At 42.3% G+C, this 17,226-nt stretch overlaps 1 protein-coding gene across 1 annotated transcript in view; it reads left to right on the plus strand.

The window, feature by feature from the left end:
• Positions 1-15,939, plus strand: part of gsk3ba (glycogen synthase kinase 3 beta, genome duplicate a) — a 223,177-nt gene extending 207,238 nt beyond the window's left edge. The window contains exon 11 of the mRNA XM_072513692.1: positions 10,547-15,939. Within this exon, the coding sequence (XP_072369793.1) occupies positions 10,547-10,617 (71 nt within the window). The 3' untranslated portion in view covers positions 10,618-15,939. The remainder of the gene's footprint in view (positions 1-10,546) is intronic.
• The last annotated feature ends 1,287 nt before the right edge of the window (positions 15,940-17,226 follow it).

Here is a 17,226-nt window from a genome sequence, read left to right on the forward strand (position 1 = left end):
AGCCATAGTGGTGAGATTCCTCCGTTTTAAGGATAGAGAAATGGTCCTTAGATGGGCAAAGAAAACTCGGAGCAGTAAATGGGAGAACGCGGTGATCCGCGTTTATCAAGACTGGAGTGCGGAGGTGGCGAGAAGGAGGGCGAGCTTTAATCGGGCCAAGGCGGTGCTTCATAAAAAGAAGATAAAATTTGGAATGCTGCAACCGGCAAGACTGTGGGTCACATATCGAGGGAGGCACCACTACTTTGAGACGGCGGATGAAGCGTGGACTTTTATTGTGGAAGAAAAACTGGAATGAGCGGGTTATTAAAAAGAACGTTTGAACAAAGTGGGGGGCGAAGAGGGGGGTTAAAAAGGGGGGAAAGAGGAGTTTTATGTACTAATCCTGCGATGTGGTAACTTTTCTCACTTCCACAGGTGGTGAAGGGGGGAGGAGGGGAGGTGGAGGAGATGGGGCGTTGGCCATTGGGGGCGGGGCCAAGGGAGAAGCGCGGGCTTGGTTCCCGCGCTATGATAATCATGGCGGGAATAGAGAAGCAGGAAGGAGGGGGCGTCGCACGGTGCGAGCCGAGGTCACGGGGGGGAAGCCGAGGTCGGCCAGAGTTTGCTGACTTCTGGGAGCAACATGGGGGGAGTAATTACGCTAGCGGGGGATCTAGCGGGGGGGGTGGGAGGGGGGAATTACTGGGTTGCTGCTGCTGGGGAGAGGGGGGAGCTGGTATGGGAGGGGATGGGCGGGGGGGCACCGCCTGAGGGAGATACAGCTGCGTGGGAACCGGGTGAGGAGCTGGAAAAAGGGGATGGCTAATCGACAAGGGGGGGGGGGGTAGGAAACCCCCCAACCCGGCTGATCACATGGAACGTGAGAGGGCTGAACAGGCCGATAAAGAGGGCACGGGTACTCACACACCTTAAGAAACTTAAGGCAGATGTGGTTATGTTACAGGAAACGCACCTGAAACTGATAGACCAGGTTAGGCTACGCAAAGGATGGGTGGGGAAGGTGTTCCATTCGGGGCTAGATGCGAAAAACAGGGGAGTGGCTATATTAGTGGGGAAGCGGGTAATGTTCGAGGCAAAGACTATAGTGGCGGATAACGGGGGCAGATACGTGATGGTGAGTGGCAAACTACAGGGGGAGACGGTGGTTTTGGTAAACGTATATGCCCCGAACTGGGATGATGCCAATTTTATGAGGCGGATGCTTGGACGCATTCAGGACCTAGAGATGGGAAAGCTGATAAAGGGGGGAGATTTTAATACGGTGTTGGAACCAGGGCTGGATAGGTCGAAGTCCAGGACTGGAAGGAGGCCGGCAGCAGCCAAGGTACTTAAAGATTTTATGGAGCAGATGGGAGGTGTAGACCCGTGGAGATTTAGCAGACCTAGGAGTAAGGAGTTCTCGTTTTTCTCCTATGTCCATAAAGTCTACTCGCGAATAGACTTTTTTGTGCTGGGAAGGGCGTTGATCCCAAAGGTGAGGGGAACGGAGTATACGGCTATAGCCATTTCGGATCACGCTCCACACTGGGTAGACTTGGAGATAGGGGAGGAAACAGGAGGGCGCCCACCCTGGAGAATGGACATGGGACGAATAGCAGATGAGGGGGTGTGTCTAAGGGTGAGGGGGTGCATTGAAAAGTACTTGGAACTCAATGATAATGGGGAGGTCCTTGGTGGGAGTGGTCTGGGAGGCGCTGAAGGCGGTGGTTAGAGGGGAGCTGATATCAATAAGGGCACATAAAGGGAAGCAGGAGAGTAAGGAACGGGAGCGGTTGCTGCAAGAACTTTTGAGGGTGGACAGACAATATGCGGAAGCACCGGAGGAGGGACTGTACAGGGAAAGGCAAAGGCTACATGTAGAATTTGACTTGCTGACTACGGGCACTGCAGAGGCACAATGGAGGAAGGCACAGGGTGTACAGTACGAATATGGGGAGAAGGCGAGCAGGTTGCTGGCACACCAATTGAGGAAAAGGGGCGCAGCGAGGGAAATAGGGGGAGTGAGGGATGAGGAAGGAGAGATGGAGCGGGGAGCGGAGAGAGTGAATGGAGTGTTCAAGACATTTTATAAAAAATTATATGAAGCTCAACCCCCGGATGGGAGGGAGAGAATGATGGGCTTTTTGGATCGGCTGGAATTTCCCACGGTGGACGAGCAGGAAAGGGTGGGACTGGGAGCACAGATCGAGGTAGAAGAAGTGGTGAAAGGAATTAGGAGCATGCAGGCGGGAAAGGCCCCGGGACCGGATGGATTCCCAGTCGAATTCTATAGAAAATATGTGGACTTGCTCGCCCCGGGATTGACGAGGACCTTTAATGAGGCAAAGGAAAGGGGACAACTGCCCCCGACTATGTCTGAAGCAACGATATCGCTTCTCTTAAAGAAGGAAAAGGACCCGCTACAATGCGGGTCCTATCGACCTATTTCCCTCCTAAATGTAGATGCCAAGATCCTGGCCAAGGTAATGGCAATGAGAATAGAGGAATGTGTCCCGGGGGTGGTCCACGAGGACCAAACTGGGTTTGTGAAGGGGAGACAGCTGAACACGAATATACGGAGGCTGTTAGGGGTAATGATGATGCCCCCACCAGAGGGGGAAACGGAGATAGTAGTGGCGATGGATGCCGAGAAAGCATTTGATAGAGTGGAGTGGGATTATTTGTGGGAGGTGTTGAGGAGATTTGGTTTTGGAGAGGGGTATGTTAGATGGGTGCAGCTGTTGTATAGGGTCCCGATGGCGAGCGTGGTCACGAATGGACGGGGATCTGCTTATTTTCGGCTCCATAGAGGGACAAGGCAGGGATGCCCTCTGTCCCCATTATTGTTTGCACTGGCGATTGAGCCCCTGGCGATAGCGTTGAGGGGTTCCAAGAAGTGGAGGGGAGTACTTAGAGGAGGAGAAGAACACCGGGTATCTTTGTGTGCGGACGAATTGCTACTATATGTGGCAGACCCGGCGGAGGGGATGCCTGAAATAATGCGGATACTTGGGGAGTTTGGGGATTTTTCAGGGTATAAATTGAACATGGGGAAAAGTGAGTTGTTTGTGGTGCATCCAGGGGAGCAGAGTAGAGAAATAGAGGACCTACCGTTGAGGAAGGTAACAAGGGACTTTCGTTACCTGGGGATCCAGATAGCCAAGAATTGGGGCACATTGCATAGGTTAAATTTAACGCGGTTGATGGAACAAATGGAGGAGGATTTCAAGAGATGGGATATGGTATCTCTGTCACTGGCAGGGAGGGTGCAGGCGGTTAAGATGGTGGTCCTCCCGAGATTCCTCTTTGTGTTTCAGTGCCTCCCGGTGGTGATCACGAAGGCTTTTTTTAAAGTATCGAAAAGAGCATCATGGGTTTTGCGTGGGCCGGGAAGACCCCGAGAGTGAGGAAGGGATTCTTACAGCGTAGCAGGGATAGGGGGGGGCTGGCACTACCGAGCCTAAGTGAGTATTATTGGGCCGCTAATATTTCAATGGTGAGTAAGTGGATGGGAGAGGAGGAGGGAGCGGCGTGGAAGAGATTAGAGAGGGCGTCCTGTAGGGGGACTAGCCTACAGGCTATGGTGACAGCCCCATTGCCGTTCTCACCGAGGAACTACACCACAAGCCCGGTGGTGGTGGCTACACTGAAGATTTGGGGACAGTGGAGACGGCATAGGGGAAAGACTGGAGCCTTGGGGGGGTCCCCGATAAGAAACAACCATAGGTTTGCCCCGGGGGGAATGGATGGGGGATATGGAATGTGGCAAAGAGCAGGAATAACGCAACTGAAAGATCTGTTTGTGGATGGGAAGTTCGCGAGTCTGGGAGCGCTGACCGAGAAATATGGGTTCCCCCAAGGGAATGCATTCAGGTATATGCAACTGAGGGCTTTTGCGAGGCAACAGGTGAGGGAATTCCCGCAGCTCCCGACACAAGAGGTGCAGGACAGAGTGATCTCAAAGACATGGGTGGGGGGTGGTAAGGTGTCAGATATATATATAGGAAAATGAGGGGCGAAGGGGAGACTATGGTAGATGAACCAAAAGGGAAATGGGAAGAAGAGCTGGGGGAGGAGATCGAGGAGGGGCTGTGGGCAGATGCCCTAAGCAGGGTAAACTCGTCGTCCTCGTGTGCCAGGCTAAGCCTGATTCAGTTTAAGGTATTACACAGGGCGCATATGACTGGAGCACGGCTCAGTAAATTTTTTGGGGTGGAGGATAGGTGTGCGAGGTGCTCGAGAAGCCCAGCAAATCATACCCATATGTTTTGGTCATGCCCGGCACTACAGGGGTTTTGGAGGGGGGTGACAAAGGTGCTTTCAAAAGTAGTGGGGGTCCGGGTCGAACCAAGCTGGGGGTTGGCTATATTTGGGGTTGCACAAGAGCCGGGAGTGCAGGAGGCGAGAGAGGCCGATGTTTTGGCCTTTGCGTCCCTCGTAGCCCGGCGCAGGATATTGCTAATGTGGAAAGAAGCCAAGCCCCCGGGGGTGGAGACCTGGATAAATGACATGGCAGGGTTTATAAAGCTAGAGCGGATTAAGTTCGTTCTAAGGGGGTTGGCTCAAGGGTTCACCAGGCGGTGGCAACCGTTCGTCGAATACCTCGCAGAAAGATAGATGGAATGGAAAAAGAAGGCAGCAGCAGCAGCCCAGGATCGGGGGGGGGGGGAGGAGGAACCAGAAGGACACTCAGGGTTGTTAATATATACTGTATAATATGTATAGGTCGTTGCTACAGATAATTATATATTGGACTGTTAAATTATCTTTTTGGAGAGTGTTACTTGTGATAAGGCAGTTGCCAATTAGGGTTAGTTTTCACTTTTGTTATTTATTATTTATTCATTTTCTGTTTATAAAATAGGTCATTGTTATTTGTGTTGTTATAATATTGTGTAAAGGATGCACCATGTACTGTGTTGGTTGACCAAAAATTTTCAATAAAATATTTTTTTTTTTAAAAAGATTTAGTGGAATTTTTTGAGGACATTACCAGTGCAGTAGATAATGGGGAGCCAATGGATGTGGTATATCTGGATTTCCAGAAAGCCTTTGACAAGGTGCCACACAAAAGGTTGCTGCATAAGATAAAGATGCATGGCATTAAGGGTAAAGTAGTAGCATGGATAGAGGATTGGTTACTTAATAGAAAGCAAAGAGTGGGGATTAATGGGTGTTTCTCTGGTTGGCAATCAGTAGCTAGTGGTGTCCCTCAGGAATCAGTGTTGGGCCCACAATTGTTCACCATTTACATAGATGATTTGGAGTTGGGGACCAAGGGCAATGTGTCCAAGTTTGCAGACGACACTAAGATGAGTGGTAAAGCAAAAAGTGCAGAGGATACTGGAAGTCTGCAGAGGGATTTGGATAGGTTAAGTGAATGGGCTAGGGTCTGGCAGATGGAATACAATGTTGACAAATGTGAGGTTATCCATTTTGGTAGGAATAACAGCAAAAGGGATTATTATTTAAATAAAATATTAAAACCTGCTGCTGTGCAGAGAGACCTGGGTGTGCTAGTGCATGAGTCGCAAAAAGTTGGTTTATAGGTGCAACAGGTGATTAAGAAGGCAAATGGAATTTTGTCCTTCATTGCTAGAGGGATGGAGTTTAAGACTAGGGAGGTTATGCGGCAATTGTGTAAAGTGTTAGTGAGCCCACACCTGGGGTATTGTGTTCAGTTTTGGTCTCCTTACTGGAGAAAGGACGTACTGGCACTGGAGGGTGTGCAGATGAGATTCACTAGGTTAATCCCAGATCTGAAGGGATTGGATTACGAGGAGAGGTTGAGTAGACTGGGACTGTACTCGTTGGAATTTAGAAGGATGAGGGGGGATCTTATAGAAACATATACAATTACGAAGGGAATAGATAGGATAGATGCGGGCAGGTTGTTTCCACTGGCGGGTGAAAGCAGAACTAGGGGGCATAGCCTCAAAATAAGGGGAAGTAGATTTGGGACTGAGTTTAGGAGGAACTTCTTCACCCAAAGGGTTGTGAATCTATGGAATTCCTTGCCCAGTGAAGCAGTAGAGGCTCCTTCATTAAATGTTTTTAAGATAAAGATAGATAGTTTTTTGAAGAATAAAGGAATTCAGGGCTATGGTGTTCGTGCCGGAAAGTGGAGCTGAGTCCACAAAGGATCAGCCATGATCCCATTGAATGGCGGAGCAGGCTCGAGGGGCCAGATCTCCTGCTCCTAGTTCTTATGTTCTTATCCACCAGGTGTCTTTGCTCTTGCACTCCTTTTAGAATTGTATAATTTATTCTATGTTGCCTGCTTGTCCATCCCACCAAAAACCACTCAAGCCATCAAACAAAATGAGGGAAAGCTAACTTAATGGCAAACATTTTATGCTGTATAATATTGAAAATTTTACAGTAAAGATGCAGTTTTCTGTATGTTCTTTGAAGCATTGAGAGCCAGTTGGTGCAGATTTCTAAAAAGCAGGGTGTACTTAAAGCCTTTGTATAAGAATGAAGTCATTCCTGGAGAAAATAACAAGATAGCTAAGAATTTTCAAAAAGCACTTGATAAGATACTTTGTAAATTATTAATTGCGAGGATAAAGGCAAATCCAACTAGGGAATTATTTTCCCCATCTAATTTCAAATGGAGTTCAATGTGAATTAGTCTGAATTAATAAAATGTGGAATTACAGGCAAAATGAAATATCTAAAAGGAAAGAGGGATATTGGTGTGCAAAGCCGTTAACAGTGGCTGTGCAAATTGATGAACTATTTCAAAGAAAAAGCAAACCGAATTTTTGGATTTGTAGAATTTCTAATTTCTTCAGTCTTGGATGGTTTGAAAACAAGATGATAATGTTAAACTTGTGGAAGACATTGGGTTACAGTAGGAAAAGTGTCCTGTTTTGCACACCCCATTATAAGAACAATTGGAAAACCAATGAAAAAGCATCAGCGTAGATTTACATTGTTACTAGGGTTGTAGCTTTTATTTCAGAGTTGAGATATTTACAATATAGTGTTATCAAATGTTCTAAATGGTTGCAGCTTTTTTCTTGCAATCTGGAAATTAGACCTCTTTCAAGTTCACGTCCAGCTCTTTTTGAAGCTTTCTATGGACTCTACTTGCACTACACTTTAAGGTAGCATGTTTTATATCCTAATGCTCTGAGAAAAATTTCCTGATCCCTCTAGTTTTCTTGCCAATATTTTAAATCTATGATCTGCTTGCCAAAGAAATCAGAGCAAGTAGAGCGAACCTGAGAATGAATTGAGCTTCTGCAATCACTCCACATAGGTGAAGTCCCTCATCATTGGTAAGCTTCCCCTCTGGCCTTCTCATTAATTGTGGTGTCCAGAATTGCATCCACTGCTCTAGCCGAGACCTAACCGGTGGTTTGAAAAACTTTAGCATGGCTCCTTGCATTCATTGCCTCCATTTTACAATATCAATTATTCCATATGATTTATTGATTGCCATATTGCCCCGACACCTTCAAATATTTGTGAATCTGTGCCCCCAACAAATCTCTGAGGAACCCCTTCAAATTAACATCATCCTCTGAAGGGCATCTCTTCACACTTACCTGCATTAAATTGGATCTGCCATGTCTGTGTCTGTCCATTTCACCAATCTTTGTATGTTCTCTGCAGCCTGCTACTAGCATCCTCGCCTAATATTTTGTCAGGCTTTGTAGTATCTATATTATCAAAATTATACTTTCCATATCCAAGTCCAATTTATTTTGTATATAACCAGAAATCACTGGTCCTAATACTGACCCCAGGGACATCCTACTTATAGCTTTCTCCAGTCACCAAAACATTTGGTCATTGCTCTTTGCTCCTATTCCTTAACTAATTTTGTAACTAGCTATTGCTGTATTTTTAATGCCACCTGCTTCTATTTCCTAAATAATGCTGTTGCATTTAATTTATCAAATATCTTTTGAAAGTATACTGTGCAGTTCAGTAACCCTCTGTTACTTAATCGAAGAACTTGATCAGGTTAATCAGACACCACTTGCCTTTGAACAAATCCATGCTGGTTTTTCCTTCTTAACCCCTTCGTCAAATAAGAATTAATTTGTTTTTGATAATGGTCTCCAGTAGCCTTTCCATCAATGAGATTAAACTGATTGGCTTTCCTTTGCAATCTGCCGGTTCTCTGGAACTGCTTTCATATGCAAAGAGGAGTGGAAGGTGGTGGTCAGAGCTTTGTTTCTCCACCTTGACTTCCCTTAACAACCAAGGTTGTCTTCGTTCTGGACTGAGTGATACCAATGTGCTTAGTAGCTCCTTTCTGTTTTTATCTTATCTGATACCTCCATCTCTTACACTGCGACATTAACTTCTTCCTCCTCTTCTGTGAAGAGAGATGCAAAGTACTCACTCAGTACCTCAGTCTTGCCATTTGCCTCCACAAGCATATTTCCTTTCTTCCTTAATTGGCCCCTTCATTTTGTTGCTGCTTTGAAGTCATTATAATATAATATAATAATATATAAGAATAATTGCTTATTGTCACAAGTAGGCTTCAATGAAGTTACTGTGAAATGCCCCTAGTCACCACATTCCAGCACCTGTTCTGGACCTATGAAGTCTCCACACTGGTCCTTTGCAGTGTAACCCAGTCAGTTTCATTCCCTTGGCCTTTCCCCAGAGCCCCCGATAGTCTATTTCCCTCAAGTGCCCAGCCAGCTTCCTTTTGAAATCATAAATTATTTATGTTTCCACCACCCTTGTAGGCAGAGAGTTCCAGGCCATTATCACTCGTTACGTGAAAATGTTGTTCCTCGTATTCCTTCCTGCATCTTTTGCCCAAAATTTTGAATCTGTGTTCCCTATTCTTTCTACCATCAGCAGCTGTAACTGTTCGTTTTTGTCTACCCCGTCTAAACCTGTTACAATCTTATACACTTCCCCTCAGTTCACTTTGCTCCAAGGAAAACACCCCAGATTCTCCAAGCTAACCTTGATTATAGCAAGCCCTTCCGCTGTCTCCAGGTTTCAATGCCAGCCATAGTAGCAAAATGACGGTTATCAGCGCCCTATGTGACTGTAACAAATATGAACTATCCCCCTATATCATTCCCAACCTGTCTGAAACCAGTTGATCACACCATCCTTCTTCAATGCCTCTCCACTGTTGTCTAGCTGGGTGGGACTGCACTTGTTGTTTCCATTCTTAGCTATCTAATTATAGTAAGAGAATCACTCAAATGTCTTCTCATCCAGCCCCTGCACCATTACCTCTGGTGATCCCCAAGGATTTATCCCTGGCCCCCTTTATTATTTGCATTTTACCCCATGGCAATATCATCCAAAAACACAGCGCCACTCACTCGTGTATGCTAACAAATTCCCAGCCCCACCTCGCTGGGGCACTGCCACGGTGCCCGAGTGCCAGGTTAATACTGCCAGGTTAATACTGCCAGGGATCGGGCCGGGTGTGCCCTACCCTTATGATGTGGGGGGGATGCACAGAGATCGGGGTGGCATTTAAAAATGGCACCCCGATCTCTTCCTGCACTGAAGGAAATGAACAAAGTGTGGCCACGTTGGGGTGTTCCTCGCCGAGGCCCAAGAAAAGAACAGAGTCCTGTTTAATACCAGGGTTGTTCTCTACACTGCGAGCCCTGAGAAACATCTCGCTACACGTGCCCAAAACGGGACTCTTTTTCATTAAATTGTGCCCTTTGTGTTTAATGAAATTAGGTCCTATGTTCGTGCTTTTATTTTATTTTTTAAAAGGCTTCTCTCCAACTTATTGACACTACAGTATTTTATCCCCATAGCAGTTATTTTCCTCTGCTCAGCATATCCGAACAGTCCATATTTTTTAGCTATCTAACGTGTGTTTGCTTGTGTTTCAAAATACTGTTAGTATCCCAATCTTTTTTAAAATTGCAATTAAAGGAAAATACTGCGGATGTTGGAAATTCACCCATTCTGGTAGCATCAGTGTCATATTCAACTCAAACGATGGGGTGAATTTTCCGCCTCCCCAGTGCGTATTTCTCCGCATTGCGCCATGCCAGCAGCAGGATTTTCTGTTCCCGCTGCTGGCCAATGGGTTTCCCCATTGTAGCCACCCCATGCCGCCGGGAAACCTGCAGGATGGGGGTGCGCTGCCAGCAGAACAGAGAATCCTGCCGGTGCCAGAATTCATCCCATTAGCTCTGTTTTTCTCTCTCCACAGATGCTGTCGACCTGCTGAGTTAGCCAAGCACTTTTTGTTTTTATTTAGAATTTACTTTCCTAGATTTTTGAGTTGTCAAATTTAGTAGCTATTCGATCCTGTAGCTTTCTAACAAGTTCTATATTCCAAATTCAGATGGCTGCTGAGGGCGGCTGAAGACTGATTTGTTTGGGAAATTGTTCTACAGTTACTTTTATGTAATGCAAAAATATTCTTTAAATCCGATCTTAATGGTGATGGAAGCTGTGAGACTATTACACAGATTCCTGTATTGATATCTATAGTGTTGCACTTGCTAGTGTTTTTCTATCAAAATAGTGAATAGCATTTCAAGAATGAATTTCATAAATGTTCCTTTTTTTAATGTAATTTAAAATATCTTTTCTCTCCTAGATACCAATGCTGCTGTGGACCGTGGACAGTCTACCAATGCGGCTTCAGCCTCTGCATCCAACTCAACCTGAGGATGAGATGGCCTTGGCTCAAATTTCCAGTCAGCTGCAAAAATGCTGGTCAACTATGAAAATCGTCATTAGTGTTCATTTTATTTAATCTTGTTTCAAAAACATACACAAAATAAATACAAACCAATCATTACTCACTGAAGAGGGATTGCAAAGGAATGTGGAGCATTGTTATACTCCTCCCTTGACAATCTTTTATTGAAATCTGCCATAGTGTTCAAATCTCCCCTCCCCAATCCAAAAACTGAAAGTCTGAGGTGTATTTCACTCTGGTGTAGTGCAGGGCTCGGATTTGGCATGAAGCATTGCCATTGGATCCTTTCTTATGAATCTGAGTAAGGAGTTAGTTGTATTAGTTATAGGCATTAGGTTTTATCAGTACTGGACTTGTACCAGCAACATATGGACAAGGGTACAGATCCACTGAAGCAACCACTGCAAGAAAGACCAGAGACTCCACAGTCATCATAAATTCCCTGCATCGAAGTGAAGTCTAATATTTGCAGAACTTTTTTGTCACTTGATCATTTGACTCTTCAGGGCTAAAGATTTTTTTTAGTGGCCCAGTGCAACTCTGTCCTGGGTCCATTTATTTAAAGCAAGATATCACAGAAGCAGTGTAGCACGTACACCCCAAGTTAAATGTACACAATATATCCACAGGTCCAAGTAGATTTCTGAGCTACACCAACTGAAATACAATCTTGAGTTCTTGAAGGAGTGTAAAAATTATCCCAATTATTTCAAACTTCCTCAATTTTCTCTGCCTTTTTTCCATCCCTTCCCCCAACCCCCTGTTTTTAATAATTCTTGTTTTGTACATAAAGTATGTGGACCTGGGAACTGATGAGAGCAACAAACATTCAGGGCAAATTTCGTTAATTGTAGGAGAGCTTATAAAGCCATATAGTTTCAATTCTGTACTATAGGTGCGGCTACAATGTAACAATAAGGAATTAGCGCTGTATAGTATATAGTTTGGAGTGCCTTTGCTTCCAATGTTTGAATTTTTTTTAAATTGATGTCCCTCACTGAAGTATATTTGCTATTTCTTTCATATTTAACCCTTTATGTACCTTTTTAAGTTGACATCTGTCCTATAGAGAATTTTTATTTTTATTGCTATATCAAATTCACACTGCAGTTGGAACAAAACAGTTGTACAGAATTGTTGAACGCTTCAAAAGTTGCATATTTTGTTATTTAAAATGTTTGGGCTCTCAGCAGGTTATGATAATTTGAGGTTTGAGGCTGGAGTGTTCTACAGAAAATAATTGTTTCCAGTTGTTTTGGCAGAGTTAATTTGAAAGAAAGCTACAATACAAATTTTAGTATGTTATGTACATGTATAACCAACTATTTGAACACTTGTGTGCTATGCCAACTCTGTTTTACTCTCCAAAAATTTACTGTAGGACATGAAACTAGGAATGAAAGTAAACCTGGCAGAGTTGCTACTAGTGCTGCATGAACTGATGACTTTAAATTTTTAATGTACAAATGATATAATTATTTGACATTTTATAATGCAAATCTTGATTTTAATTACTTTTGTTTTACCAAATGCTTTTATCGTGTGTGCACCGAGTTAACACTGGAGTGCCCCATTACATGGCTTCCTATCTGAAGTGCAGCTTTAATTTGCAGCTTCGAAACTTTCATGTGAATTTGTACTAAGGATGAGAGAACTGTTAGGATTTGATTAGTGCCTTTAAAGGAGCAAGTTCATATTGTCCATTGAACCTTTGACCCTTTCTTTGCTTTCTGTTTTTGTAACAGACTTGGCACTATTTTTGCTAAAATACCACACTGGTGATATTTTTGTCATTCTTTTTGCATCCACATAAGCTAGATGTATAAAATGATATATAATGAGGAAATGCCACTAAATACTGCATTGGGGAAGTGGACATTGGACAAAAATGGAATAACGGGCAAGTTTAATCTGAATGGTTTGCTCATCCTTAATGCACCTCTGCTGCAGTATATATTCATTATAAGCAACAGGATATGCACTGGCATCTGCAGTGTACCAGCAGTGAGTGAATTTCCAAGTAAAGTTGAATCAGTCTGCATATGTAGTCTGATTCCTGTAATGGAGTGTACACTATCACTTTGTCTTTTTTTTTAATCTTTGGAAGTTAAATAGCCTGTCCTTATCAGAACTCAGCCTAACAGTTGTCCATGTATTTTCTGGAAATCCAATGCCACAGGCTGATGAACTTAGTCCGCTTTATTTTTTGAGATCCTGCATTACCATGCCATTGAAAACAATGGGAGAATGAAATATTTGGAAATTAAATCTAAAATCTTAATGTTTTTTGCTTTTTGTTTTCGAAAACCTTTCAAATTATGTTCCCTCACATTTTTCTGATTGGTACCATTTTGACCAGCATGTAGGCCCCTGCTGCTCTGAGCCAGCCACTGACCTCAGTTACCATTTCTTTAATGAAAGACAGATTTAGTCAGAATTTGGTTAGACTAGTGCAGTGCTCGCCTTTCACTTTTGAGGGTTTGTGAATGGGGAGGAGGGGAGGGGGAAGTCTGATTAAAGGGAACATTTTTATGAGCCTCCAAGTTCAATACAAGTGTTCCCTATAAGGGAAAATCAGGAAGAGGTGGCTTACGGTTGTATTTTTAAAAATCTGATACAGTAGGCAACACATTTAATGGCCTGCTCTTAAACATTCTACCAGTTTGAGCTACAAAAATCTGTGGGGGAGAAAAATTTTGGACATGTGTTAAATTAGGCTAGTCCAATTTGGGCAGAAATTGCAGTGTTAAGCTGATTCTTGCCAGTAGATGTTGCTGGGTATCTCCAGTCAAGAAATGGTGGAGCAGACCTGGGTATTGACATTACATCCTAGATTGGCAGGTATACACATGGAATTTCAAGCTCTGTGGACAACTTAAAGGATTCCCAAGTTGTAAAAGAACCATCTAGAATTGGTTTGTACAGTTTTTTTTGGTGTAAGCTATTCTTTAATAGTAAACATCACAAAAATATTTTTATTACAATATGGAAATTAATATTCAAACAGGTAGTATGTACTTTAGGCTTTTATTTTTTAGTATACACAATAAATATTCCTCATTTTTGTGTGTTTTATTGTTACAAAAGAAAGGCTTATTCACTATAAAATTGTCACTTCAGCCCCCTGTTCTTGAACGTTCTAAAGGGGATTAATCAAGATGTGGGCTGCAGTAATAATAATAGTGGCAGCGGGTAGTGAATGAGTTAATTAGCGATGTGAACTGAGTTTGGTTGGGGTGGTCTTTATTACACCATTTGTATAAATATCCAAAACACTGAATCGCAGCACCCTCCATATTCCTCGAGGGAAGGGAGGAAACGATAAGCAGCTACGATATCTCAGTCACTTTTACCGAGACTGAGATTCAGAAATGTAGCTATTGATTTAGCAGTAAATCAAAAGAGAGCCATCCACTAGCATGTTGCTAGCCAGCTAGAATTGAATTCAAGCCCAGTCTATTTGTACTGCAGTGGCTGTAATGAAGTTTCAGTGCTTTGATTTGTTTTTTTTTTAATGAAAGTGATATTTGGTGCCATTCCTCTTCCAGTTTCCTGGTCCTGAGAAGGTCCAAATAATGTCATTATACCAGGAGTACAAAGTAGGTGTGAGCTGTAGCAAGTGGCCTCACAGTGACACGGTTTAGTGAAAGTAGCATAACTTTGATCCAAACTTCTCCTGGTTTGAACTGTTTTTTTGGGAGGAGGGTGGGTGATCTGGGAGTGTCTCCAATTGCTGTCTACCCAATTTGATTTCCAGAATTGAAATGAATGGTTAAGATTTTGCTACAAAGGTCAACCAAATCTTTGAAACTGTCTAAGGGGATATGTTGAAGTCATTGCCTACATCCTTGTTTTTATGTTGCAATTTGCAATTGGTACACAAAGGGTTAAACGTGGTAATTTACTTGTGTGACTACCTGCTTGCCTGTATAATCCGCATTAGAGATGTTTTGCTATGCTTCACACAGCCTGTATACAAAAGCGTGACCACCTCTCTTGTCAAAAAGGACTGTGGATAATATACAACCATTGCATCACTTGTGAACTGTCTTGGTTTTAAAAAAGCAAAAAAACAAAAAAAAGACCTGTTTAACATTATTACTTGAATGCTTCTGTTTGTGACTGAATTTTTATTTCATTTTAATATAAATTTTTGTGAAGTATGCTTGATGTTTATCCCTGTAAATACAATTCGTTCTGTGTGACTCGGTTCCGAATAGATTACCTGGTACTGTAATTTGCATTAAATAAACAGTAGGATAGGCCACAAACAATTCATAGTCCCTTCCTGTCTAATTTCCTGTCTAAGTCTTCCTTTTTAATGTGCAGTTGATTTTGATCAAGTAAAAGTGGTTAATTCTTTCACAAGATTTAACCTATAATGTAGATTTGCAATATAGTCTGCCTTTTGTGTATTTAATAAAATGTCTTGACTGTAGCATTTTATGAATTAAATACATGTGCAAGAGTATAGTTTAATCACTAGTAAAGAACTACTGTGAGGAAAAATTATCAAATTATTGTATTTGAATATAAATATACCCATGTTATGGATATTAAAACAGCTGAATGGCTTAAACCTCCAAAGAGTGGCGATAAGCTTTAGAGAGGCTAAAGTAGAATCCTATTTTAGTGATCAGTTTGGTTATTAGTCCAAATTCTCACTATAACTGGTCAATGTATCAGAAGGCAGCAAAACCAACTGTACATTGATGATTCCGCAATTTACAGAATGTATGAACTGATGAGCTCTCTGCTCAACACACTGGCACTCAATATTCCAATATAAAGTATTCTTTTGCTCTTTCCAACACCCTCCACCCCATATTTTCTGGACCAACCTTAGCCCTAATATTGAATACAAATTAAACTTAAATTTCTCAAATCTAAAGTTAGTTTCTTTAATTTTGTTATAAAATTTGGCTTGCTGGCAGTAATATACATCTAAAAACAGTGATCAGTAGTAAATTATTATAACGAGACTTGGGCAAGAAAAACGAGGCATCAGTTGCAATTCTTCAGAAGTATTCAAGATGAACCAATTTATAAAGCAATCATTGTGAAATTAATCACACTTAATTTTTATTTACACTGTGCATTCAGACGGAGCTGTGATTACTTGCATCTGACTGGTTAAACAATGTGAAGCTGAACTGCAAAATATATGGTTGTATATGAATACATACACAAGTGAGCTACCAGAGAAAATAATAGAAATTGCTGCTGTTCTTGTTTCCTCGAAGTGTTACTTGGCTTAAAACAATAAAATTATACCTAAATTGAAATAATGGTCTGACAAATACCAGTTCCAGTGTCATGTAAAAAAGTAAAATGCATTTGTATTTTGTGCGTCAGTACAAAATTCTTGAAATCCAAGCTGTCGAATCTGGTAAGATCTATTAAATTTTGACCTTTGTTTTTCAATTTTTAAAAACCAAACCTGTGTGAAGTAGGTTTCAATGCTGGCAGCAAAACTCAGGAATAGATCAACTGTAATTTTAACAGTTTATACAAAAGATAACCTTAGATGTAATTATTATTTTAATTACAATATGCTCCGTGTGACTTGGATAATACTACTTTGAAAATATGTGGGAGATTTTCCTTTGGAGGGATTTTTTAGTCACACACTACGTGGCTTTCCCTTATACCATCTTATAGTTATAGTTTTATGCCCTTCATATATTTGTATGTCATTTCAATAAATTGTACTTTAGCAGCAGATCCAATGTTAAAAGTAAAGGTTCTTGAGATTTCTTTCCATGGACGATAAGAAAACAACACCTAACTGGAATGTAATCTGAAGCTTATCTAACCAATGTATTTAAATGTATCATCATAATATGAGGGATTAACATGCATTAATATTGTACTCTGCCAGATTAAGCTAATTTCCAAAAACATTCAGTCCTCCTTTTCCCACTCAGTGTTATGGAATATATATACTGTGGGTAATTACTGGCATCCAGGAAAGCATTCACAATTGCTTACCTCTGTTAAATTGTTTTGTGAGCTGCAATCTCAAGTGATGTCAATCTTATAATAATACCTCATGGAAGGGTGAGAAGCATCTTTATGTCCACAGTTCTGTGACAAATTAGCTTTGAGAAACAGTTTGATGGGGATTGAGCGCTAGGGTGAGTCCTTGTTCGTTGGAGGAAGTTAGAGCCCAAAGTTCCTCTCGGGTGGAGTTCAGTTTATGCTTCCCAGGTCATGGCTGTAACCCAGAATGAGTTAATCCGCCACTGGTGTCACAACAATTTGTGTTTTTTAAATAATGTTTTATAATAATCTTAATTGTCACAAGTAGGCTTACATTAACACTGCCATGAAGTTACTGTGAAAAGCCCCTAGTCGCAACATTCCGATGCCTGTTCGGATACACGGAGGGAGAATTCAGAATATCCAATTCACCTAACAACACGTCTTTCGGGACTTGTGGGAGGAAACCGGAGCACCCGGTGGAAACTCACGCAGACACAGGGAGAACATGCAAGCTCAACACAGACTGACCCAAGCCGGGAAGCTGGGACCCTGAAGCAACAGTGCTAACCACTTGTGCTACCATGCCACCC

The sequence above is a fragment of the Scyliorhinus torazame genome, chromosome 8 (genome assembly GCF_047496885.1).
Source record: "Scyliorhinus torazame isolate Kashiwa2021f chromosome 8, sScyTor2.1, whole genome shotgun sequence".
NCBI classification, from domain to species: domain Eukaryota; kingdom Metazoa; phylum Chordata; class Chondrichthyes; order Carcharhiniformes; family Scyliorhinidae; genus Scyliorhinus; species Scyliorhinus torazame.